At 41.2% G+C, this 27,294-nt stretch overlaps 1 protein-coding gene across 1 annotated transcript in view; it reads right to left on the reverse strand.

Moving 5' to 3' along the window:
• The window catches only part of ECT2L (epithelial cell transforming 2 like), a gene marked incomplete at its 5' end in the record, with an annotated part of 72,640 nt that overhangs the window by 13,455 nt on the left and 31,891 nt on the right, over positions 1-27,294 (reverse strand). Inside the window, 11 exons of the mRNA XM_058172929.1 lie at positions 930-1,102; positions 2,211-2,296; positions 3,491-3,556; positions 5,741-5,897; positions 6,931-7,004; positions 10,368-10,515; positions 13,174-13,385; positions 14,513-14,632; positions 23,161-23,264; positions 24,180-24,362; positions 25,379-25,471. Coding sequence (XP_058028912.1) covers positions 930-1,102; positions 2,211-2,296; positions 3,491-3,556; positions 5,741-5,897; positions 6,931-7,004; positions 10,368-10,515; positions 13,174-13,385; positions 14,513-14,632; positions 23,161-23,264; positions 24,180-24,362; positions 25,379-25,471 — 1,416 coding nt within the window. The remainder of the gene's footprint in view (positions 1-929; positions 1,103-2,210; positions 2,297-3,490; positions 3,557-5,740; positions 5,898-6,930; positions 7,005-10,367; positions 10,516-13,173; positions 13,386-14,512; positions 14,633-23,160; positions 23,265-24,179; positions 24,363-25,378; positions 25,472-27,294) is intronic.

Genomic DNA, 27,294 nt, shown 5'->3' on the forward strand with positions numbered 1-27,294 from the left:
TAAAATTCTATTCTATTCTATTCTATAAAATTCAGGGAGGGGGGAGATTGGGGAGGTAGGTGGGGAAAAGACAGGGTGACAGGAATCAGAGGTGTCAATCAGGAACAGACTGGCCAATCAAGGACGGAGCCATTAGAATGGAATGAGAAACTCCACCAAAGAGGTGCCAAACCTGAAACTCATTCCCAAAACATGTAATTTGAATATCACTGGACACTGATGTTCTGGTCAAAGGGGGAGGACCAGGGAAAAGGGAAAAATGCAGGCTTTGTGCGGGAATATTCAGATTTAGCTTTGCTTATGTGTGACCACTTGACTTTGGTAAAAGTAAACCTTTTATTTCAAAATGGAGGGTCTTTCTTTCCTAAATGCTCAAGCGGAACAAGCCTACTTTCAAAAGCAATGTTGTATGCTCTCAAGGCTCTTGCTAAAGAAGACAGAGCCAGTTTGATTCAGTGGTTAAGGCAGAGATCTCCAAACTTGGCAACTTTGAGATTTGTGGACTTCAACTCCCAAAATTCCCCAGCCAGCATGGCTGACTGAAGAATTCTGGGAGCTGAAGTCCACAAGTCTTAAAGTTGCCAAGTTTGGAGACTACTGGGTTAAGCCATCAGACTAAAAACTGGAAGACCGGGAGTTTTAATTCCTCCTTAGGCAGAAAGTCAGCTGGGCAATCCTGGGCCAGCCCCTTCTTTTTCAGCCCTAAAAAGAAGGCAAGGGCAAAGCACATCTTTTTTGTCAGGAATGTTGCCAGAAGTCAGACCTCACTACAAGCATCACATAGTAATAGTTTGATTCTGAGACTGTCTCTGAGATTTTGTAACAATGCTCAATGTTTTAATTAAAAAATATATTTTTTAAAGAATTTCTATGACTGCATTAAACTTTTTTTTTTTTTTTTTACTATTTTAGAGTAATGAAAAGCATACATTTAGAATCTGGAACGTCTTCAATCTGGAGCTGATGGAGCATGATTGTAGCCAAAAACTGGTACGTGACCTTGGGGATTCGTTCAAAGGGCTCATAGGAGACATTGCGTCGTGAAATAACAAGGATATCATTGAACAGGAAAAGCCTAAGATCGTGGATATGCTCATACAACCTGGAAAAATTCAAAGATTAATTTCGCCATCCATGTTAATATTATTTATAAATAATTTAACAACCGCAGAACATTCAAATGCAGTAAACATTTTTTTAAAAATGCATTATAGTGAATGTTTATGAAAGTGTACTAAAACGGAAAAAAGGAAACGTCTACTCTATATCTTGAAAAGTATAAGACGACACACAAAAAACAAAATCTTTTAGAGTACTACAATAAAATACAGAAGTTAACAAATTTCTTCCATTCATACTCATGAAATATTTCTCTAACTGCTCAAACTCAAAGGACCTCATTAAAAAGGCTGGTTTGCTGTACATTTTAGGAGTGATGAATGTTAGCGGTACAATTGCCTGTATCGTTTTGCCCGATGATATAATTATATTATTAATTGTCACCCTATATTTAATTTTTTTAATATTTTTATTTATAAATTTATAAACCATTTCAATCAAGATTAGTCAAAGCAGTACACTAAAGCAACAGCTGCAGCTAATGCATTGGTAATAGTAATATACAATGAGAAAAATCCAATAGAAAACTAGATTTAAAATTAGGATTAATATTTCTAGCAACAGGAGGTGTAGCCTTTCAAGTCCCAAGGATTTCCTATGAGCTTCCAGGAGGACAGGAGAATGGAAGCTACCTTGCCCCTTGGGGACCCAGCTGCTCCAGAATAGGGAAGTACCTGAAGAGAATGCCTACTTTCAGGATCCCTTGAGGATAGGGACTTTCTGCTATTGGTGTAGGTATTCGTTGTGCCCTTGAATTGAATGGGCAGAATCTCTATGGATAAGCGGTCTCAAAACTACCCAGAGATATACTCTAAAGTTTTAAAGCTGTGTTTATATTTTTGTGTTTATGTTTATATTTGTATTTTTCTATTTATTTTTTTAAAAAAAGATTTATTGCACTCTAACAAGGAAAGTATGCAACATGACACATTATTTACCCAATAAATAATTCAATACATTTAGCATTTATTATCTTCATGGTCTCTGTTTAGAAAGAAGAAAACTTTTAAAAAACAAACCAAGGAATATTTCTATAATGCTAGTCCTCATTTTGTTTATATTATCCTTAATATTTTTACTGATATATTTACCTGAATGGCAAACTCATTTTCTGAGAACAATTTAGCTGGGCCACATCTTGCACCATAATTAGATATCTGTTGGCTTTCAATAACTGCTGTGAATAAGAACATTAAAAATTATGCAGACTGTTACCAAATTCCTTCATTATTTTTAGCTACTCTGCATTTAATTGCAAATATCTCATTTTAGAAGTCTTATATCACAGACTTCTAAAATGTTTAAACTTTTTGAAGTACTTTTTGCTGTTTTGATCAACATTCTCAGTTTAGTCTATTTTTTTTCCAGTCTGAATGGGCACCCATTTCAACATCATTATTGTGGGTGTCAAACAGCAATTAAAAACATAACAACAACACTCCAGTGAATATATAAAAGGCTTATTATGATTCACTAATTGATGGTTATAGTGATGGATACAACATTTAATCCATGGACAATACAATCAATACATCAATCCAACCATCCATGGTTGTGTCATATATTCCAACTTCCAGGTCCAGTGGCACTGGTGTCTGGAGATAATTAGGGTCTGAAATAGGGAGAAACAAACTCAAACAAAAACTAAACCATGACAAAATGTAGTTTCTTGTGTTTATAAATATCAGGGTAGTTAATATTGAACCTAATGGTTCTTGCTAGGATCATGATCTCCTAGAATAGGCTAATCCTTAAGGTGGAGAAGGAACTTTTGTGTTGAAAACTTCTGCTAAATCATCATGTAAACTAGGCTGTGGCCAGGGGATCTATTCCTTAGTTTTGGCTGGCACAACAGTTGTAGTTCACCTACCACAATGAACTGGTAACAGTAACTCAAACCCAGGACACCTTGCAGCTGGCTATCACGATGAACTCAACATGGAACTGCCTTTTGAAGATGAGTCAAATACTACAGAAACTTTACTCCTAGTCAAGGACACTAGACTAATGCAGTTCTGTGCTTGAATGGGATTTTAGCATAGTCAAATCTAGTAACTTAGCCACTATGTTTTACTTGCTTTAACTTTTATTTTTGTGATTTTATTATACACACTGACCTGTAATTGACACATTCCCATATTGCAATTTTTAATTCTTTTCCAATCAACTTTCCCATTCAACAAAGGCATTTACTTTTCTTTGTCATTCTACCAAAACATATTTCTTTGAGTAAATCTATTGGTTTTATCTTTGTCATTTATTGTTGGAGACATGAAACTCATCCTATGGAAACATCTTCTGACACTATCACAAATAAATGCCATGTACTTGTTGGGCATTTTGCTTCATATAAACAAAACTGATTACTTACAGGACCTCCTTGGATGCATTGTTGCACACTCAATAGCTGATCATTTCTGCCCACATTCAGTTTCAACTAGAAAATTTAATAGATACGAAGTAAATTACTGTAAGGATCTCTTTAGAGAGCTATGCTCATAATCAAGAAGTTATTCTTTAAAAACCAAATAAAACAACTGTATCTTAATTTTTGTTTTAAAAATAAAGTCTTTTTTTTAATGAAGTCACATTTAGCACAGTGAATCAGTCATGTATATTTGGATTAAATTTTTGAGAACCTATTTTATAGTCCCTCAAAGCATTACCTGGATCAGCTCAAATTACTGTCTGCTAAGAAAATGTAATTTCCTAATTTCAATATTCATACAAAGAGTCACCTGTCTGAAAATATTTGCATAAATTTAAAACATCTAAGTAAACTTTTGTGAGAGCAGACTGCCTTCAAGCAAGTACTGATGATTTATGTCTTACATAGTAAATTTCCTAAGTAAAAATTAACAGTTGTATGGTGAAAGTGTACTAGATGAACAACTGAGCATTTACATATTTGTTGCATTTTTCATGCAATCAATAATATATTACACAAATACAAATATACAAACCTAAAGGAAACTGTACAAACAAACCAAGAAAACTATCAATGATGCAGGTAACATAGGACAGCTTAGAAAGAATAGCATATGAAAAGTTGTAAAGCCATCCTCCCTTGTTTTAGTAGATGCCCCCCAAATAAGCAAATCAAACATAATGCTATCTAACTGTATTGATAACTGAAACCACAACATACAACTTAGGGCTCACAAAAAAAATTGGAAATTGCATAAATAGGAATAAACATACAATTAATTCACCCTTGCAGTAGCTTCAGAAAATCTAAGACTTAACAATTGAGAAAGATGGAATTATTACTTCATTTCACAACAAAACACCCTACACACCAATGGATCCCAAACCAGCCATTCAAGCCTTATTATATAACGTACCAAACCTTGCCAAGGGTGTAAATATTTTAATAAATATAATCATGAAGCTTAAAGACCTTTGCCTCTGGACTGTCTTTCATTCCGATGGACCGAACAAACAAATCAGAGCAATCCTTATGGAAATTACCTATCTCAGGATTCATAGCAAAAACAGTCATGGAACATCTGGAAGCAATTGCCCTCCCACACATACAATCTAAAATGTAGATTCAGCTGAGTGTACAAAACATTTGTTGTAATTGTTTTGTCATAATTTTAAAAAAGTTATTTAGAAAACACATACAATACAACCAATAACATCTTTAACAGGATCAAATTCACAAGAGAAAAAGATATTCTTATCAGCAGAGGAAACAGTGGCATACATATAAAAAAAATAGCAAAGAATTGCACCACCAAAGTGACAATCTAAATTCCAATAAGAAAAACTGTATAAAACAGTACAACTCCCCCCAGCAAATTACTTCAGCTGCTAGACTTTTAGAGTGGCTCCCATACCAATGGAAACTCTCCAAGTATCCTAGGCATACCTCAAAATCCAACAATTTAAGACAGAGCAGAATTTATTTACAACACAAAAATGGAAAGATCGTGAAAGCCGCTATGTAGGACAAAGAAGCACATATTTTTCCGGAACACCAGATAGCAATCAGAAGACATAATGAACAGGCTTTAATTTTCTATTGCATAGATCAATTTAACCACAAATTTAAGTGAGAAAGTTTATCCATTTTATATCAATCCAAATCCAACAAGTTTTCAACAAGCATTGTGACAGATCATCCGTTACCACACACAGAGAGATAAACCTGGTCTACAATCTATTTAATGGGTTGGAGAATATTCTGGAGAATAACCAAGTTGATACTAATTCTCCCTGTGATAGGAATTCTGCTGGCTATAGTATTATTGCTTGAAAAAAAAAATCCCTACTTACTGTCTGAGTGTGAGCATATCTGGAAGAATCTACAAAGATGAAAAACTGAACAGCTGTGACTGGAATTTCTCAGCTAGTTTGCTACTTTGGCCTACTATTAGCCACAAAGGAAATATCATATAGTTATTTGGGTTTTGGGTTTTTCCTTTTGCAACTAACAGCAGCTCCAGAATGTGACTGAAACCGTGAATCCCATTGCATTAAAAGAGGAGAAGGAGGAGGTACTCCTATTTCACAATCCCATTTGGGTTCATTAAAATAGAGGATATTCTGTGTAGCATGCATTCATCTAAAAGGGTGCAAAATAATAATTGTGCTAAAGCAAATGTAGAAGACAGACCTGGTCTATGTAATCATTGAGTTGTTTCATTTGCTTAATTGCAGTGGCCAAGTCTTCATGGTCAGTGTGTTCTTGAGGAGTATGAAGTCTAAGAGCACAGAGGAGAGTGATGTATTCTTTGACCCTCTTAGAAGGGCAGAGCAGAAGTTCTTGTAAGCTACACAGGAAACATATACATTTAATGTTTTAATTAATGGTAGATAAGTACAGTCAAAACAAATTGTTAAGAGACAAATTTTAAAGCTAAGTCAACTAACTCATATGGTAGAAATACCATATTTCTACAAGCAACTTAAAATCTTATCCATAAAACTGGATGTTGAATAGACTGCTGTGATCTGCATTCTAGACTAATCTAATCTATTTTACTTTACAATTTAGATTTCTCTAATGTCAATGCCACCATCATCACAACTTTAAAAGACCTTAGCACAAGCTATGTAGATTGTTTAGCCAATAGGCCAAATTATCATGTCAGCTGCCTACTTATCATTTCCCTTCCTTCCTGGGTGTGAGACATTCCCAAAATATGTTGGACAATATATCCGATGAAAGAAAAAGAAAGAAGAAGAAAGAAGGAAGAAGCTAGTGTTTATGTTCATTCAACTAAGAGCCAAAATCAGGAGTTAAAATAGTTTTTTGCAGGCCAGAATATGAAATGGAAAGAAATTAGTACTGCTTCTGCAACTTCTATGCAACCATACAATTTTTCCTTTCCACATATATGGAAGCAGATATATATAAACCTGCCAATGAAAAGGGAATAGTGTGCATTTTCTAGATGAAAAAAGAATGTACGGTATTAATGTTATCCTGTGAAGAAAACATGGCCGAAGGGCCAGTAGTACTCTAGCCACCGCTAAAACTACCTGGACCTCCTTTGCAAATTATTTCAGTTTAGTCAAAGGATTATGGCTGACAGAGCCAGACCAAGAAATTTCTGGGTTTTTGTGTTTCTAGAACAACTTTAGCAGTCCTGGACACATGCTTGGCATCATGCTCCTGAAGCAATTTTCTGAAAAGCATTATTTGGTAGAGCCTAACTTTGCTTTTTTCCTTATTTATTAAGAATCTCTCTTTAAGACAGAATTCAATCTCATAGAAAATATATTTAAACTTTAATAAAAAGATGTGTGCCAATTGTTTTGCTCCCAGGTTATGACAATCATTATGTGAAATTGTTGGGTTACCTTCTCATGGTGGTAACAACAGTCCGATCATGTCTCTTCAAGAAAGCACGGAATACTGGAATAGTTTCTCGGCACTATAGAAACAAGAGGTTTGGATTATCATGATAACCGGATTATGTATGAAACAGGACAATTGTCTAATCTGGTTCAATCAGAGAGTTTTCAACAAGGGAAACATTGTAATTGCCAGTTTCTAAAAGTGCTGCATTAGAATCCTGAGCTATCTCTAAACTGAGCTCTCACAAATTGCAACATCATTCAATCATGTGTTTAGAATATTACCCATCAAAGAAAGTGGGTTATGCTAAATCTCTCTTCAAGGATATGATGGCGGGGGGAAAAAACAAGGACTCAAATGAAGGCAAATCATCTGGTATATAAGTATCTGGTATATAAGTATGGAGTATGGTATATAAGTATACATTGTTTGGTTTCTCTTATTTTTGATTTCTGAGACTTTCACAAACTGTATAGCCCAGCTTCATCTTTAAACATGAATATTCAGAAGAAAGCATTCAGAACAAAAATGAGAAATATTGAAGAATTTACTAATGGACACCACCAGGAAGAAATAAATTTCTAGTCAATCATATCTAATAACTTCAAATATGAGGCTATAAGAATACTTTTTTAAAAAATATATAATTACTACCTGTACTAGTTAAAAGTTTCAAGCGACACATTCATGAATCTAATTGAGCTTGGGAAGAATGACAATTAAGCCCCACTCTTCCTTGACTCCCTCTGGAGACACTATCCATCTCTCCAGATATAGCATTGAAACCTGAAGCAGTGGGGAATTAGATGTGAATGGCTTGTTTCTATTACCGTAATGGGCTGGTAAGGCAGGTGTCAGGGTATGCAAGGTCTGGCTGCAACTGTCCAAAGGTAAGTAGTAGGGCAGCTCCACCTCCCCCATCCCCACCCTAGCTTAATTTTTACCCATGCACCCTGGAGTGGGCAGAGTCTTATTTAGAACTTATTTTGGGGTAGGGCTTATATTGTGCATCCATGTAAAAATCAAGTTAGGACTTACTTTTGGGGGTAGGTCGTATTTTTGGGGAAACACAGTAGACTTCACTATTATTTTCCATGAAAAACATGTGGGTACCCCTCAGCTTTTCTAAGATATATATCATTTCACATTGCCCCAATCTATAGCACTCTGACTCAGCATAACTTTTCACTTCCTTGGCCAGGCAGTTCATAAAATGCTTTCTGTCTAAAGGATACCATGGTATTATGAATGTTAATTAGAAGTCTGGTGTATCTGCTCAGGTCAAGATGGTTTCATTAAAGAAAGATTTCTTTCAACAATCAGCAAGACAAAGTCACATCAAACATGTGCTAAAAGTTGCTGAAGGGGGCTGCAGCAGGAAATGTATTCAGACTATTATTGCCTTAATGAAGTTGCCAACACATTTTGCCTTCATTTCCTTTTAGAGTTTTCTACATAATGTGCATCCCTCTATTTTTTGGATGAGGACTATACACTGTTGTGACCCAGGCCCCAGTAGGTAGTAGGAAATTCAGTCAGTTTAAAACAAACTTTATTTGAACAGCTGAGAATTACTAAAAACAGCTGAGAATTACTGAAAATTAAAGCAAATTCCTCCCAACACAAATTCCTCAGCCCTATCACCAACCTTGGTCCAATTAGGCAAACTGCCAAAGGCCTTTTTTGGCAAAAGTTCAGAAAACACCAATACAAAATAAATGCAAGAAGACGAAGCTAACAACATTGTTTTCTGGCAAAGCCCAAAGGCCATTGCTGGTCTTTTAAGCCTTATGGGAGGGGCCAATCATCTCTTGGCCCTACTTCCAAGTTGTCCTCTTTGCTTGAGATGCTCTTGCCTTCTGGCAGCTCTTCTCATGCGTGCATTAGGAACAAGCTCCTCCTGTTCCTCCGCCCGACTACTGTCAGTCTCTGGAGGTTCTAGAGTCCACACCTCACTCCCCGAAGGCCCTGGCCCCACCTCAGCCTCTGATGCAGAGCCCTCATCTGGGCCTTCCCCAGCCTCCAGGACTTGGCCCACGCTCTTCCTCAGCCTCATCGCTGTCCAACTCCATTGCCAGCTCCGCAGGCTGCTGTGGGACCACAGCACACCATTCGCTACCAGTCTGCAGCTAGATGTGTTGAATTATAAAGCCCATCATTATCAATCAACACAATGATAACTGAGGTTTAATGTTTTCTAAGTTGGCTTGAGAAGTTTAAGAATTCTCTGGGTAGGCAGATCAGATAAAAAAAATCCACTGGAAGCCAGGGTTTGCATGTAACTTTGTGCCAACTTGAAACTAGGCCTTCAACTGTAATTTGTGCCCCCATCTGTGATTACATATGATTATGATTGGAAGGAACACATTTTATTTAATGAAAATACTGTAAATACTGTGAACTCAATGAACAGCTCAAACTAGGTTAAGGCCATCCGGTTCACAGGCATGAATAATGATAAGGCTAATACAATATTGATTATGCAACTGATGCGGTAGGAATTGTTTTCCTTATATTTCCTTATTGTGTAATTTGATATCCCATATAGCTAAAATAAGCCAAGTGTCAATTCTGGAGATAAATCTGAAACAATCCTGAAACAAATTGTCGCTTCATCAATTGATATTGTGTGGAATGGAAAAACCACAATGAATAGCAACTGGTTTATACTAGATGGGGAGCACAGCTATCTAAAAACAGGGAGATGGGCCACATAGTAAAAATAATTGAAACATCAAAACAGATTACGAATGAGAAGACAGAAGCAATGTTAGTCCAGGGAGATGGCTGGAATTACAGGGAAAACACAAACACTGATATCAGGTTAGAAATGAACAGATTAAAAAGAAACAACTGAATAGCAGTTGTTTTTTTGCCATAATACATGCTGGCCTCAAGAGAGAGGAATTGGAAAATCCTCCAGGCAAGATCACAAGCAGCTTCAAACCTATTTTCTGGCTCCATTGAGAGGAGGAGAATTCCAGTTAAACCTGTTGTATGTATGCTAGCCACAACCAAAGGCTTCCATCACTGACACCATTTGAAAGTTGTAAAAGGGAAAGACATTTTAGATGAATTAGCAAGAGTATCAGTTGTGGATTGCTACTGGTTCTCCTCAATTCGGGAGAGCCAGTAGTGGAGATGTTGATGTGACAGTGAACCGGTTCGCTCCTACTGTCATCTGGGCCCTCCCGCCTGCCCCTGTGCTATACATACCTTTATTCCTTCGGTTTTAGCCCAGCTGAAAGCCGCAGCAGAGCAGATTGCAAGTTTGGCGTGCATGCAAGTGAAGCGAACACGCATGTGCCGATCGCACACAAAGTGCATGTGCAAAGCGAACTGGCGGTAACACCGCTTAGAACCCACCACTGAAGAATATATTTAATAAAATAAACCTATAGAGAATAAGCCAGATCTTGGGAGATTGGTGCATTCTTACCTTATCTATAGTTTTCAGAGTCACTGCATAGTTGTTGAAAAAGTCTGTATAGGTTTGAAACTGCTGGCCCAACTTAATGAATATGTCTCCTACATTTTGGGCAGGGCTCCATTCATTAAGCCTTCGTGTTAACTCAGCTAAAAAACACCTGTATTTGGAACAGACATATAAGGGTGTTTCTATCTTTCTATCTGGTTGCAGACAAGTTGCAACAGCTGGTGATGACAACATTACGTTTCTACATCTAAGGATTCATCTCCCTCCCAGTTTGCATGAGGCAAGGCTTAAGGCTTACCTTTAATGGGTCCTCCTCTACTCTAGTAGAAAAGATTCCAGTAAGGCTACAAAAAACTATTCATCTGTGATATTAATTTATTGCAGGTAAGCTTATTATTCAATTGGCCAACCTTAAGATATTCTATTCTTAAAAACTGGTTAGTTCAGCACACACCCAAGTAGAAATCTGAGAAAGTACCATAGTAGAATAGGACCTGTCCCTTGAAAAATAGTTGCCACTTCTAAATGCTGCTGTTTAATGCATTTTTTACTAAGAAGATCCTCAGTATCCGGTTATTGCAGCCTGCCTTATACTAAGTGACTTCATATATCTAGAATTACTACAGGTGATTGATTATATATTAGAGCTATCCATACATAAACAAGAAACTCAGCTTTGTATAACCTTCAGCAAATTTGTTACTTTGCCTGACCCACATTTGGAAAAAGAAAAAAAAACATCTTTAAGCATTCAGGCAGTTACCCCTGGGAAATTTTGTGAAATCACCTGCATGAAGTGGAATTCTTGCTAATCCAGACTTGCCTGTAACAGTTGACGTTCTATCAACCGGCAGCACCTGGCTAACCTAAGCCAGAGTGAGGCCTGATTGACAGAAGAGGAAACTAAGAAATCTCAGGGCTGTAGGCTAGATTTAGAAACTGAAAAAAACATCTTGGAAAAAAAGCAACTCTCTTATCAAGGATACCGTCAAGAACAATCTCTCTAGCTATTTATCTAACTCATAATCAAAACTGGGAAATCCTCTGCCAACCAATTTACAAAGGAGAGGAGAATTAACTTTCTCAAATGTTCATCCTAAACATTATAATACATTACTGCTTTGCCACCCACTGTGGGGAATCATAGAATTCTACAGTTCGAGAAGCCATTTAAACGAACTACCAAATCCAACCCCATCCTCAGTGCAGAAATCCAAATTAAAGTACCATGAATAGCTAGCTATCCATAGTAAAGGGAAGCTCACCATCTCTCTTACTGGTTCTAGTGTTGATCTGCTGTTACCATTAGGATATTTATTCTACATTCAGATGGAATCCATTTTCCTGTCTACATTCCGAGATGATAGAGACAGCCTTTGATTTTTGTCTGTGAGGAATCGGAGAAGTGCTTTCATAACCACATGAAACCTAGTTATTAAGCTACGCAAACCATTTAGAAAAGACATTTTGTGAAGAACACTGAGGCAAGTGAAGATTCCTGTTTGAAGTGTCAAGGCAACCCGGTCAAAGGTCAGTGGGGCTGCACTGATGGCTTGCTTTTTCAGGTTGTTCGCTTGAACAGACACCTTCCTACGGTGCTGGGACTGCTGGTGAAGGTGAGGTGCTTGTTTGTGCAGTGATGACCTGAGAAAGCCCAGCTGTACCAAGATTTCCAAAGGATATGATGGCATCAGTACTACAAGAGTAGCACTTCACTGTACCGATGTGTTTTGCACAGATCTCTTTCCAGTCTTCTAATCATTCTTCTTGAATTTCTCCATACCTATCCAAATTTCTCTGAATTATTCTTAAGGTGTTCAGAAATGGAGGCACTCAGAACTGGAACCAGGTTTGGCTTGTATAGATAATAGCGCTCCTACTACTTTCTTTCATTTGGAAATTGACACAGTTGCTCCTGATCTGAAATGTCCAGCTTCCTATCCTGCTTTTCACTGAAAAGAAACACTTGGAAATCATATTCACTGTATGCTCCTATTTACGATTCTTTAACAAACCAGATTAGAAATCAGTTACCTGTACTGGAACACAGGGATCCAGTTTGAGGTAGTGGCTAAGGCAGGGGTGTTAAACTTAATTTCATTGAGGGCTGCATCAGGCTTGTGTTTGACCTCAGGGGGGCGGGAGGGCATGGCCAGGGGGGCTTGGCCAGCTTGACATCACTCATGTCAGGGGTGCGTTTGGTGGCCCAGGCGGGGCTGGGGAAATCCATTGTCTCCAGCGGAGGAAGGCGAAACTAGGGAGAGCCCCAAATAACTGCAGCCCTCTGCCAGTGAAAACAGAACTCGTAGCCCTTATGAGCTTTGTTTTCGCTGGCAGAGGCACAGTGGGCCAGTCCTTTGCTGTTTCCAGGGCAACCCTGAAGGCCAGGTCTAAAGATCCCGCAGACTGGATCCAGCCTGCAGGCATTGAGTTTGACACCCTTGGGTTAAGGCATTAGAAACTGGGAGACTGTAGTTCTAGTCCTGCCTGAAGCGCAAAGCCAGGTTGATGATATTAGGCCATTCGCTCTTAATCCTAGAAAGAGGCAATGGCAACCCACTTCTGAAAAAATTTGCCAAGAAAACTTGTCCAGGCAGTCATCAGGAGTCAATACTGACTCAAAGGTTTGTCCATCCATCCAGAGAAAGAAAGAAATTATGTCTCAGGAAATCTACTAGTCACTTCAAATTATTATATTCCCAAACCCTTGAGTAATTTATTAGAGCTGGGTTGCTAGGGATTGTTTTGTTTTATCTCTAAAAGTTTTTAATAGTGGAATGGTTCAAAGAAGTCAATGGAATGAATATACCTGTTTACTTGTAAAATGTCCAAGACATCAGAAAAGAAGAGCTGAATACTTATATCACTTAGGATGGCCTGATGGGATGCCAATGCTGCTTTTAATGGTTTAACATAGACATCTTTCACAATTTCCAGAATGTGCACGTAGTTACTCTCACTCAAGAGAAGTTCTTTGGCAAAGCTTTGGCGCCTCTCTATCACATTTTGAGGTTTATCTATCTAAATGGCAAAGAGAGAGACAATTATTTTTTTTTAAAAAATGTGCTTATTTTAACCATCTAAAGTCTGATGTAGTGTATTACTTTCTGATTTCTGGCTATGCAACTTGGAAGCATCTTTTCATATATACAACCGTAAGGAGATTCAAACATAAGGGGTGTGCATAAGAGCACAAATGTGCCTACTGTTCCTGTCCTTTTGTTTCTTCCCTATATATATATATATATGCTTATACTTCCTCGTTTCTCCTCATATATTTGTTTATACATTATATAATATTTTTGTGTTATGCTTTTATATATTGTCTTGACAAAATTAAATAAATAAAATAAAATATTGCTTTTACTTCAAAAGCCTCTTCAGACTCAGCACTACAGATGCTTACCTGGGATGAAACCTTATTGGGCTTTGCTTTTGAATCAAAATGTATAGTACTGCTAGTTACTTGTTCCATAAGTAAGACATCATACAGTTCATTTGTCTCAAGATTGGCACAACTTATCTGAAGATTTCAATATACTGTTTCACGTTTAGATATTTGTTTGCATGAGCTACTGAAATAACTTTGGCTTGCACTTTGTGTTAGATATTGACAATTTGCATAGTTTTCCCTCTGGTCTGCTGTTTGAGTGGGAAAGGTTCTCAAATCTGATTGGCTGAGCCCTCTGACAGCTCCCAATAAACGGGCAGGCTTTTAGAGAGGCTAGCTGCTGGATTGTACATAGTTGCTGGATAAAGAGCTGTTGTCTGAAGCCTGTCTCCAATCTCCTCATTCTCCCAACTTAACACTTTGGCTTGCACTTTAGCTAAAATAGGCCACTTCAATCATTAAAGTTTCCATGCTGGAAACATATACATTATTCATAAGTTCAATTTTATGAGTTCTGAAGCAGACAATTTGAGTGCAAATATCTTTTAAATAAAATTACGTATTACTTTCCTTTCAATACAGGGATATAAAATTATTCTAACAATATCCTCTCAGTATCAAAATTCAAGTAATGATCCATCAAAGACCTCAAATCTTACTTACCTTTCACTTTGTCAAGAAAAAGGTTTCAAACAGAATAAAGACAAAACTAAAAATTACAGGAGTAGCGAAAACCCAACAGTTGATTCTTCTGTACCTTAAATAGCACAGCAAGCCCTGATTCTGAAGTGCCCTCAGTCAAGAAATCCTGGTCTCCAGGTTCTCCGTTCTTACATTTCTTCATGAGGAAAGATGATAGAAATTCCAGAGGGTTTTCCTAAAGAATCATATAGATAAATGCTTAAAAGAATATGCCTATTGTTTCCTTTCATGCAGATATAGCCACTGCCGATCAACTAGTAAGAGAGGAAGTATATATGTGAGTTGGGAGAAATGATTCAAGATGAATTAGCTGGTGAAAGTGTAGAATCATGCCATAACTTGCTCCTCTGGTACAACCTGGATCTAATTTACCGGTATTAAAATGAAAGGAAATAGTTGAAACATTATCTGTACTTCCTCTCTTACTAGTTGATCGGCAGTGGCTATATCTGCATTAAGATAGGCAGTGAAAAGGGAGACGACTTCCGGTATCCAGCGGCAACGGACGTCTGGAAGGCTTCTCCTGCCTCCAGCGCCCGAATCCGGCCGCCGCCGAGGCCCTCAGGGGCCAGGTGTTCCGAAAAGGACACCTGCCGCACGGACGGCTCGCCAGGGGTCTCCCAGCCGACATACAGGACTGTGGGGACCGATGCTGGCGCGTCCTAGGCTTGGCGGGGTTTGGAGGCCACAGGCCGCGGCCATTATTTTGGTCGTCGCCTGGGCCGCTGTGCCCGGTGACACCGGGGCATTGGATTTATAACTGCAGCAGCCTGGTGGTGAACAGGGAACGGAGAAGAATTGAGGAGGAGAAGGGAAGGGAATATCGGTAAACGTGAGTGGAGTGCTCCGGAGTGCGGGGGGGTTTTTTCTCCCCTGCGGTTGGAAGGAGCACGAGTTATTCTGGAGAGAGGAGAACTTAAAATAAGAAGATTACCGGTTTTGTGGAGCTCTGGAGAGAAGAGGTGATGGAGAAATTTAGGAGGGAAGGTTTGAGGCCCCCCCTCCTTCTGGGGAACAGTGGTGGCGTCCAGCTTCCGCCTTCACTATGAGAATTTTGATGACATCACTTCCCTTCGGCTTCCTGGTTGACTAACTGTACTCTGGACTCGTTGCTCCTGTGAGTGCCCCCTGGTGGATCCGGAGGAAATTACAAGGATACTGTGCCTGCCTGAGGATTTTGTATTTTTTTTCCTTAATGGCAAAGGTCAGAGACCAACTGCTGGAGAGATGGAGAATTTTGGAAAAGTTATCTAATATGGACAAGAAATTGGATGAAATAAGAGCAGAAATTGTGACTATCCAAAAGGATTTAAAGGATACTCAACAAGTTTCAGCAGAAAACAAGCAGAAAGTGGAAGGTTTGGAGGGTGAGATCGGCAGTGCAGAAAAGAGAGGAGGCGACAGGCAATGCTGTGCTTGGACTACAGATGGATAAAATGTCTTATTTCCTTAGGTTTCAAAATTTGGAAGAAGTGGACCAAGAAGACTTGAGAGATGTTGTGACTAAATTGTTGGGAGAATTTCTTGGGAGAGGTGTTGATTTCATGAATTGGGATGTGGATCGAGTTTATAGAGTTAATTAGCAATATGCACGCACGCATGCAGTTCCCAGAGAGGTTCATGTCAAATTTGTGAGAAGAGAGACGAGAGATGAAATTCTTAGAAAACATAGGAGTGGGGCACTGATTTACAGGGGCAGGAGATAGCCATTCTGAGGCAGATTCCCAGACAGGTACGTGAAAAAGAAAGAAATATTATTTTTGTCAAGCAAATTGTACCAGAAGGAGTGGGCTTCAGATGGCTGATGCCAGAGGGATTGATGATTTTCCGGGAGGGCATTACGAAAAAATCAGTACAATTGCGGAGGCTACGGCCTATGTGGAGGAACACAAAGCCTTCCTGGAATCAGATGACCCAGGAATTGAAGAAGGAGGTTATAGATCATGGGGGCGAAGGGGCTGGCACTGTAGCGGCCCTGGAGTTGGGTCAGGCTGAACCCAGAGTTCTGAGATCCAAAACTAGGAAGTGATAAAGATATTTGGGATTGTGTTGGTTTTCCTTATTCTCTTTGTACGATATTCTGTTTATTCTTGACCCTTCTTTATTACGTATTTAAAATTTGTAAACTTAGCTACTTCGTGTCACCTGCTTGCCATATGGCTGTTGTATGTGTTAAAAAATTTGAGTAAAATTCTTATTTTAGATAAGAAAAATGAAAATTTACCATACCTGATATGTATTTGTATAAACCTTTTTTGACTAATAAAAACTTTTTGAATAAAAAAAAAAAAAAAAAAAGATAGGCAGTGAAAACACCTGACAAGGAAATGATCAGGTTGATACTTCATTGTCACAGGCTAAGAATAAGGGCTATCATGCACAAGCAGACTGATGCAGAAGATATGGAGAAACACATGGCAGATCAACTTCATACAACTGCTTAAGGAGTCTCCTGTGCAATAGGATACTGGTGACAAATTGTTCTCAAAGCAGCAACAGTTGAGAGCAACTGTTCTCAGGCAGACTATAACAGTACAGCTATTCACCTTTATAAAAGCCCAGGGATAGAAAAGTACTTTTTGGTTGGTTGCTCAATACAGAGAATTCTTCTTCATTAGCTAAATTAAATTAAAGCTATTTGCATTGTGTCAAAACATAGAACTCCTAGCATTTCTAATTACTTTCCTGCTTATCACTGCATGGATCTTTAGCCGCAGGAGAAGTAGAACCCACTTCAGCTGTTGTCTAAAAATACAGTTATGTGCAAAAAAAGAGGAAGATATTAACATGTTCTGCTGTTTTTTCCATACACAGTAAACTGTATATAGGTGTTGCTTTGTAACTGTGGCACTAAGTGCATAAATGCCATAGTACTGGAGCAGGAAGCATAGTTTCAATCTTTTTGTATACCCTTCTGTGCATGATCAACTTATGAAGAGAACTGTTAAGAAACATTAGGTAGATCTGAGATAGGACTTCTGGTCTACCAAAATGAATGCTATAGTAAGCCACTTGGCCTGTAAACAAAGATGCTGCAAGGTTTTCCCTGTTCTGCTCACATCCCCTCTGGAAGATTTTCGGAAAAGGGGCATCAGACTAGCAAGTGAATTCACACAGAGAGATTTATTCCATGTACTGTTTCTTGCATCTTAGATACGATCTCTGTTAAGTTTGGGTATTGACGAGGCAGGAGACCAGGTTAGTGACAACAGCTCTTTAATATAGTGTGACCCAGCAAAACTCTGGAGAAAAACCTCTCCTTATATACACTTCAGCCTGAGGCTGCATCCAATCAGAAACGAGATATTTCCCGCCTAAAACTCCCGCCAAAACTTACAGTAATACATTACACTCCTTCCCTCCCAGAAGGCACTTTGCCAATATTTGCATATTACTTCTCTACGTAGTCCTGCAGGTACGTGGGGCGTCTCCTGACTCTCCCGGACCTGCGCAGTTCACTTTCTGGAGTTGAGTCGAGCTTGCCGGAGGGACTTTTCGTTCCTCTGAGCTCCTCCTCCCAGCCATCCGGCCCTGGATTATTCGCCGGCTCGGACCTGCTGTCCTCTAGAGGGACCGGAGGGTGTCGCTGGACCTCGCCTGACTCAGATAAGTCTCTGTTTGGTTCTTTGCTTACGCTTTCTGTTTGTTCTCGGCTCCAGTCAGCCGGGGGGTTAATTAAATCATAGTCAGGGCTGTTCTCGCCTAATTCTGCCTTATCGCTCAATCTGTTTCTTAATTGATCTATGTGGCGCCTCAGATTCTGCCATCGTCTAGTTCCACTAGATAAGATTTGGGGCCCGTTTTGTCTATGACTATCCCCCTCTTCCAGTTAGGGCCGTCGCTGTAATTATGTGCCCACACCGAGTCTCCTATGTTTAACTCTCGGATTCTATCTGGTTTTGTTTTGAACCCGTCCTGTACGTAGTTCGGGTGTAGCCGGTCTAGCGGGCACCGTAGCTTCCGCCCCATTAATAGCTCGGCTGGGCTGCGGCCGGTGGCCACACAGGGGGTCCTGTGTTGGACGGTTAGGAATGCGTCGATTTGTGCCTGCCAATCGCCGGGGCCGCTTCGTGATAGCGCTTCTTTCGCACTCCGGACAAAACGTTCAGCAAGGCCGTTCGACGCAGGGTGGAACGGCGCTGAGAGGGCATGTCGGATGCCCTCTTCAGCCAGGTACCCTTCAAATAATGCTGCGGTGAACTGTGGGCCGTTATCGGACACGAGGGTGTCCGGTAGCCCGTGCGTGGCGAAAAGGTGTTTTAGTGCTGAGATGACAGCTCCCGCGGTTGTGGATTTCATTAGGATGATCTCCAGCCATTTGGAGAATGCATCCACCACAATTAGAAATGTTTGGCCGTGGAAGGGGCCGGCAAAATCAATGTGTATGCGGGACCAAGGGCCTTGGGGTTTCTCCCACTCCAAAACTGGGGCCGTGGTGGTAGTGGTCTGGATTCCTGACATACTTGGCATCGGCCAACCCTGTCACTGATTTCCCTGTCCATTAGGGGCCACCAGACATAGCTCCTAGCCAAACCCTTCATCCTCACAATTCCTGGGTGACCCTCATGCAGGAGTTCCAGAACTTTTTTCCTCAGTTTCTCTGGGACTACCACCCTATCCCCCAGAGCAGGCACCCCTTGTACAGACAATTCCCTTTTTCTTTACAAATTCCTTGAAAGCGTCGCCCGGCAGCGGGCCATCCCTTGAACCCAACTGATTACAGTCCTTAAAACAACGTCCCGGTAGGAGGCCGAGCCACTTCCTGCGATGTGACTGGCCCCGAGTCCAAAGAGTCAATTAGTAGAACGGGTGTGCCCGGGTGGGGTCCTCGATTTCCTGGCAATGGGCATCTGCTCAATGCGTCCGCATGCCCCAGCTCTTTTCCAGGCCGATGCTGCAGCTTGTAGGAGTATGCGGTCAAAAAAATAGTCCATCTGGTCAGTCTAGGTGAGAGTGCTACTGGCGTTGGGCGGTCGCCAGCCAGTAACCCCAATAGCGGTCTGTGATCAGTGACAATTTCGAAATCTCGCCCAAAAACGTATTCGTGAAATTTTTTCACCCCTGACACTATTAAGTAGAGCCTCCCTATCTAGCTGGCTGTAATTCCTCTCAGCCGGGGACATCGTTCGTGAATAGAACGCTATAGGGGCTTCAGTGCCGTTTGGGAGTCTGTGGCTAAGTACAGCTCCTACTCCATAGGGGGACGCATCACAAACCAATACTAACGGCAGTCTGTTGTTGTATTGTATTAACAGGCTATCGCTTGATAGCAAACTTTTTACTGCCTCAAATGCCCTATTCTCTGACTTCCCCCACGACCAAGCAGTGTTTTTTCCAAGCAACTTATGCAGCGGTTCAGCAACGGTTGCCTTGTCTTTTAAAAACACGGCGTAACAGTTTACCAGACCCAGGAAAGCCTGGAGTTCTGTCTTGTTTTTGGGTGCTGGGGCTCTCTATAACGCCTTGATTTTGCTCTCAGTGGGGTCAATCCGTTTTTTGTCTATTCTATAGCCCAAAAATTCAACAGATTCCACGCCTATCAGACACTTGCTTGCTTTGTCTTTTAATCATGCCGACCTCAAAATGGCCAAAGCTTTCCTTAATCGCTTCCCCAGTTCTCTTAAATCTTCCCTGATACCAACACATCATCGAAATAGGGTACGACTCGGTAACCCTTGTAGGAGCCGCTCCATCAAATTTTGAATAGCCCGGGCCACACTCACCCGAACTGTAACCGGGTGCACTTAAAGGCACCCGGTGCGTTACACTGGTTTGGGCCTCATCTGTGCTAGCTTCTACGGGTAGCTGTTGGTACGCTTGTGCCACGACTAATGTGGCGAAAACTTGTCCGTGCCCTAGTGAGCTTAATAAGTGTTTCACTTCTGGAACTGGGTAGGCGCTCTTTTGCAATGCTTTGTTCAAGGTAGCCTTGTAATCAGCGCAAATCCTTATGGACCCGTCTGGTTTTATAGGGTGACGATTGGCGTCTCCCATTTGGCATGGTCAACTGGCACTAGTATCCCTGGCTGACTAATTTATCTAACTCTTTGTCGATTTTAGGTTTGAGTGCAAAGGAACCCTCCTTGCCTTTAACCTAATGGGAGCTATTTGGGGTCTAAATTGAAGGAGATAGGGGTCCCTTGTACTTGCCTAAACGGTCCTCGAATCGTCTGCGAATTCCTCCATTAGGGCGTTTTGCAGGTTGCATCCGCTCGGTGGACGCCAGTCACCCCATTCCCAACGCCCGGAACCAGTCTAGCCCCAGCAAGCTTGGCAAGGTTCCTCGACTAACGTGATGGGCAGGGTCTTTTCGTATGTCCCGTGACCTCGACGGTCGTTGTCCCTCGAACAGGGATGCGGTTGCCCTGGTAATCCTGCACCCGGGCCGTTGTTTCTGTAGCTTGCGCTGCGATGTGCGGCAAGGCTTTCACAAAAGTGTCCCAGGACATGATTGTGATAGCTGATCCTGTGTCTACTTCCAGTCGGCACGTACGCCTTCAATTGTCGGGTTTGTGAAGATCTTTTCTTCGATGCGGGTAGCTGCGTGGTCTATGGTAACAGTCATTCGGTTTGACTTCGCTCTTTCTTTCCTGGCCAATCGCTGGTCGCCTCGCCGATCTCGCTCTGATTAGCTGGTTTGAAATTCGGCGGGAATGTGGGGTTTGCATCTCTGACTCAGAGCCGCTCTGATTGGCCGATTTGAATTTTCGGGAAGGTTGGGGTGCTCGGCAGACTTGAGCCAGGTGCCCTTCCTTTCACACCGCCGGCAAATGGCGTCCCTGAACTTACATCTTTGGCGCTGATGTCGCCCCGCAACTTCCGCATTCCTCCGGGTCTTCCTTGTCGATTTTCCGGTGTAGTGGACTTCTTCCTCCTCTTCGCTGGTTGACTCACGATAGGTTTCTTCGTGGTGGACTGTGCTCGGCTTTGCGCCCGCCATCGGCGTGAGTCGCTTTGTAAGGTGTCTGCTGCATGGTTGGACATCTCATGGGCTCTGGCTTCGTCCAGGCGTTTGCCAATGTCAGGTTGCTCTTGGCTAGCAACCGTCTCCTCAAACGGATGTCTCTGACCCCCGTATAAGTTGTTCCAGCAGCTCTTCGTCCAGATCGCGGTACTCGCAATGCTTGGAGGCTTGTCTCAGGGCTGCCATGTAGTCGCTGATAGACTCGCCTTCTTGTTGCCTGCGCTCCCCAAACTCGTACCGTCGAACGTATTTGGACGGGGCTGGTGCATAGTGATTCTTCAGGAGGGTCTGAAGGGTCTGCCACGATACGGAGTGTAGCGGTGTTGGCTCCGCTAGGGCTTCTGCGACGGCGATGACTGCTGACCCACAGTGGCTTATGAAGTAAGCCCGTTTGCGGTTGTCGGAGACTCCCTGTAGCTCGTTTGCCTCCAGGAAACTTTCGAAACGGGTCATATATATTCCCCATGTCTCCTGGGCAGGGTCAAACGGAGTGGGTGGCGTGTAGCCGGTCATCGCTGCATTCGCCGTCACCTTGCTGGGTTTGATTCTCGTAGTGAGTTCAGCTCTGTTCTGGTGCTCTGCCTCAAGATCCCACCTTCGTCGCCAATGTTAAGTTTGGGTATTGACGAGGCAGGAGACCAGGTTAGTGACAACAGCTCTTTAATATAGTGTGACCCAGCAAAACTCTGGAGAAAAACCTCTCCTTATATACACTTCAGCCTGAGGCTGCATCCAATCAGAAACGAGATATTTCCCGCCTAAAACTCCCGCCAAAACTTACAGTAATACATTACAATCTCCTCCAGGGGTAAGTTCTACTTACCTTTACTACCGGTTCTCATCGTGCCCACATGTGCGCGCTCCGCTCACCAGCGCACGCTCTTCTGTGCATCCGCAGAAGAGTTTTGATGACTCAGTGGGCGGAGCCTCCCACCGGTTTTACTACCGGTTGTATAGAACCGGTCCGAACTGGGGACAAGCCTCCACTGATCCCCTCACATCCTGGACATAAGTTGTTTCAACTACCCTCAGAACGACCCTATAGAGAACTGCACACCAAAACAACTAGACACAAGAACAATTTTTTCCCAAAACACCATCACTCTGCTAAACAAATAATTCCCTCAACACTGTCAAACTATTCAATAAGGCTGCATTACTATTACTATTAGTCTTCTCATCGTTCCTATCACCCATCTCCTCCCACTTATGATGGTATAATTGTAACTTTGTTGCTTGTATCCTTACGATTTATATTGATTGTTTCCTAGTATGATTTGATTCCTTATTTGTATCCTATGAGTATCATTAAGTGTTGTACGTTATAATTCTTGACAAATGTATCTTGTCTTTTTATGTATACTGAGAGCATATGCACCAAGACAAATTCCTTGTGTGTCCAATCATACTTTGCCAATAAAGAATTCTATTCTGTTCTATTCTATACCACATACTGTATCTAAGAAGCAAGAAACAGTAGTGCTAGGGGGATTACAATGGTGTGGCCATCTTAGTGATAGTTTGTGCATAGAACCAGGGTTTTAACTCCTAGTTTTCAGGACCACCACAAAATAATATTACCCTGCCTCTTCAGCAATGGGAAGCACCCACTACATTGTCTTAAAGATAGTACAATGATGCCAATGAAAGGACTTCAATTAAGCCCTGAAGTCAAAACTGATGCCATTACAACTTATTATTAATATATAGTACTTTAAAAAAGATTACACTTATCATACGTGGTTTCCTCTTGAGAGTTCAACTAATCCATTAGCCAAAGTCTGGATTATTCTTTCATTGTCTTGAATATTGGACCAACTCATAGTATTAAACATAATTTGACCTGTGTATAAAATATTAGTTACTTTAAGGTGTCAAACTCACAAGGTTGATACTTGTCATTACATAGTTTTATTTAAAGGGGGACAAAAATAGGACACTCCCTTTAAAGTAGATTATTTTGCATATTCTGATTACCCAGTTACTTGTGCATGCACATACACAGATCCAGACAAAGAGAGATAGTTGGTAGCATCTATCAAATCTAGCTGGCTGCCCACACCTAAACAGTATTGACCCTGATAACTATTTGAACAGGAGTCAAACTTAATAATGAGATTTTACACGTAGAGCGCCACTTTGCAATAGTGGCCAGTTAACATAACCAGGCTAGAAAACAGAAAACCGGGTTTAGGTCCCATCTTAAGCAGGAAGCCAATTAGCTGACCTTGGGCTAGTCATTCTTTCTCACCCCTAATAAGGCATTCCAGGCCATTGCCAGCAGTCAACATTGACAAGCATGCACAAATACACAACACGGAAAAATCCACATCTATAATGTGCAGCCCAGGCCCAAAAACATCTTCTATCTTTATAGTTGGTTTTTTTGTTTACATTTATATCCCGCCCTTCTCCGAAGACTCAGGGTGCTTACAATGTATAAGGCAATAGTCTCATTCTATTTGTATATTTTTACAAAGTCAACTTATTGCCCCCCCCCAACAATCTGGGTCCTCATTTTACCTACCTTATAAAGGATGGAAGGCTGAGTCAACCTTGGGCCGGGCTTGAACCTGCAGTAATTGCAGGCTACTGTGTTCTAATAACAGGCTCTAACAGCCTGAGCTATTCCGGCCCTAGTAAACCCGAATACCATTGCTAAGGTGGGATGCATTTTTTATACTGGCAAAAAGTCTAAAATGTCCAATGGAATTCTTATTTCAGATATAATGTAGAGGACCATAAGGAGAAAAATTACCAAGAATTTTGCCAACCATGTTCTTTTGCAAATCAAAAAAATATGGACTCAGCTTTTTCCTGACAACATCCAGTGTCTCTTCTAGAAGCTCGGTGAATCTGAGCCATATCTGCAGTTTTACTTCAGTGAGGTAGACAAACGGAGGAAAGCTTTCTTTCTGATTTCCCAGCCATTCACTGAGGACTGTAACAACACAAAAGTAATTTCCCTGTCCATGGACTATTTCTTATGTTCCAGTCTCTCCACCCCACCCCACCCTCAAAAAAAAAACAAAAAACAAAAAACAAACAAACCAGAATTAGCTAAGATGTGGGGAGCACCAACATGCTATCAAATAAGAAACTGCTGGTTCCATTTTCTGTATTAAAAAACCCTGGAAAATAAAGGAAAGCTGCATATAAATGTTATAGTAGGAACACGGTGGGTCATGAGGTTAGAACACTGGGCTGATGATCAGCAGCCTCATGTATGAGACCCGTTGCTGCTGCAGGACAGGGTGAGCTCCTGTCACTCGCTCCAGCTCCCTGCCGACCCAGCAGGTCAAAAGTGGGCAATTGCAAGTAAATAAAAGGATACCACTTCAGTGGGCAACATCAAGAAGACACAAAATGAGTTCCCAACTGGGCACCCACCGGGCAATGATGCAAATCCTTTTGCTACGGAAGCACTACGACATGGAAGTATTAATGCTGTAATTAAATTTGTTTCTCTTTCCCTCCAATTTCTCCTATTCAAAACCTATTGCTTGGGCTTCTTGCAAGGTAATAACACGTGGAAGCATACATGCATATATAGACAACATTGTTTTACAGTGGCGTTTTATAGTTCATCCAGCAATTTCAACTGTCTTCTTAGTATTGCTAAGACGATCTAGAAGAACCTGCTGCTGCCTGTTTAGATTCTTTTAGGATCCCATTACAAAATACCATTTGCATCTGTTTATTGTGCCAAGTCAGATCACTGATCCTTAAACCTGATATGTCAGTTTCTGATTGGCAATAGTTCTTTGCCAGCAAATGTCATTAGCAATGTCATCCGCTAAAAATCTAAGATATATACCTATTAATTCTGCTGAGGCTTCTGCTTGGGCCCAGCAACTCTGAGGAAAATAAGATGGGATGCAGCTGATTTAAAACATGGCCAGCAGTCAAATATTTGATGTAGATCTTCCCAAATATGTAGGAATTTTCTCCACCTACTGTGCTGATAAGACCCCGTAGCTATTCCTGTAGGAGTCCTGAAGAATGCTCCAGTTAGATGAGTCAGCTGTGAAAGTATCTCTTTTCCTGCCTCTGAAAATGATTAAAGTAATCGTTTAAAAGTGTAGCATGTATTTGAGGATAAGGTGTTATCTGGAATGCTGTGGATTGGGGATGGTCTTTTGTGCAGGAGAAATGGCTCCTTCTCTCTCATGTTAATTTTGAGGTTTTTTATTTTGTTCATATTAAGATAGTGGGGTCATTTCTTGACTTTCAAATGGTATTTGTTTCATGATTATTCACAGTTACAACAGCACTAAAAAAAAGCGATTTATGATTGGGTTTCACCCTTATGACCATTGCAGCATTCCTATAGTCGTGTGAACAACATTCAGATGCTTGGCAACTGACTCATATTTATGACGGTTGCACTGTCAAGGGTCATGCAATCGCCCGTTGTAACCTTCCGACAAGCAAAGTCAACCGCATGATTCACTTAACAACTAACAGTGATTCATTTAACAACTGCTGTGGCAAAAAAAGATCTTAAAATAGGACACAATTCACTTAACAACTGTTTGGCTTAGCCACAGAAATTTTCGGCTCTATTGTGGTCATAAGTCGAGGACAGCCTATAGTTTACAGGATAAGATGAGGAATGTTGAGTTTCATATATGTTGATTAAAAATTTAGACCTTGGCTTGGATCTTTTTCTGGTAACTTGATTGAAAACATAGTTACTTGTTTGATTTGCCTATTGTTAAGGAACGGGTGATGAGATGAAGAGTTTTATATTTGTTAGCTAAGAGAAGGTAAAGAGATTAGGGAATTGTTTATTGTCTACTTGCCATGAAGAGGATGAGGGGGCATTTTCTTAGGAAGAAGGATTTTTTCCTTTATACAACTTTTTCTTGCATTTTTTTTCTTTTAGTCTTTATTATCTTTTATTGTTTAATTCAAACTTTTAATAAACATTATTTGAAAAAATAGAATGTAGCAATTGCAACCCTAAAATAAACATCAAGCTAATCAAGGAGAGAAGCAACCTAGAACTAAGAAGAAATTTCCTGACAGTTAGAACAATTAACCAGTGGAACAACTTGCCTCCAGAAGTTGTAAATCAGGGGTGTCACATTTGCAGCGGGCAGGCTGGATGTGTCACACACTGGCCACGCCCACACGCAGTTTAGCAAAGGGGGAAAAAGTCACGATACGTCACATTACAACTCCATGACGATGCGAGTTTGACATCCCTGTTGTTAATTCTCCATCACTGGAACGTTTAAAGAAGAGATTGGACAACCACTTGTCTGAAATGGTATAGGGCCATGATGGTGTGCCATTAGCAGCTGCTCTTCTGGTTCTCGCATACGCATGCGCCGGGTAGCTAGTCTTCGCGCGTGCAGGAACGCTGCAAACCCAAAGACCAGCATGCGCACCGGCCACCTGGTCTTCAGGTTTCCGGCGCTCCAGCACACGCATTCCAGTTTGGGCACTCAGTGCCAAAAAGGTTTGCCATTGTTGTAGTCTGCCAGCAGCCTGCGGAGCTGGCAATGGAGTCGGACAGTCATGAGACTGAGGTGAGGCCAGGGCCATCGGGGAGTGAGGTGTGGACTCCAGAGCCTCCAGAGACTGATAGTAGTGAGGCAGAGGAACAGGAGGGGCCTGTTCCTAATGCACACATGAGAAGAGCTGCCAGAAGGCAGGAGCAGTTCAAGCAAAAAGGACAACTCGGGAGTAGGGCCAAGAGATGATTGGCCCATAAGGCTTAAAACAGACCAGCAATGGCGTTTGGCGTTTGGGCATTGGTAGCTTCATCTTCTGTTTCGTCTATGTCTTGCATTTATTTTTGTGACTTCTGAACGTTTGCCAAGAAAGGCCTTTGGCAGTTTGCCTAAGTGGACCAAGGTTTGCGA

Source organism: Ahaetulla prasina, chromosome 1 (assembly GCF_028640845.1).
Source record: "Ahaetulla prasina isolate Xishuangbanna chromosome 1, ASM2864084v1, whole genome shotgun sequence".
Taxonomy (NCBI): Eukaryota; Metazoa; Chordata; class Lepidosauria; order Squamata; family Colubridae; genus Ahaetulla; species Ahaetulla prasina.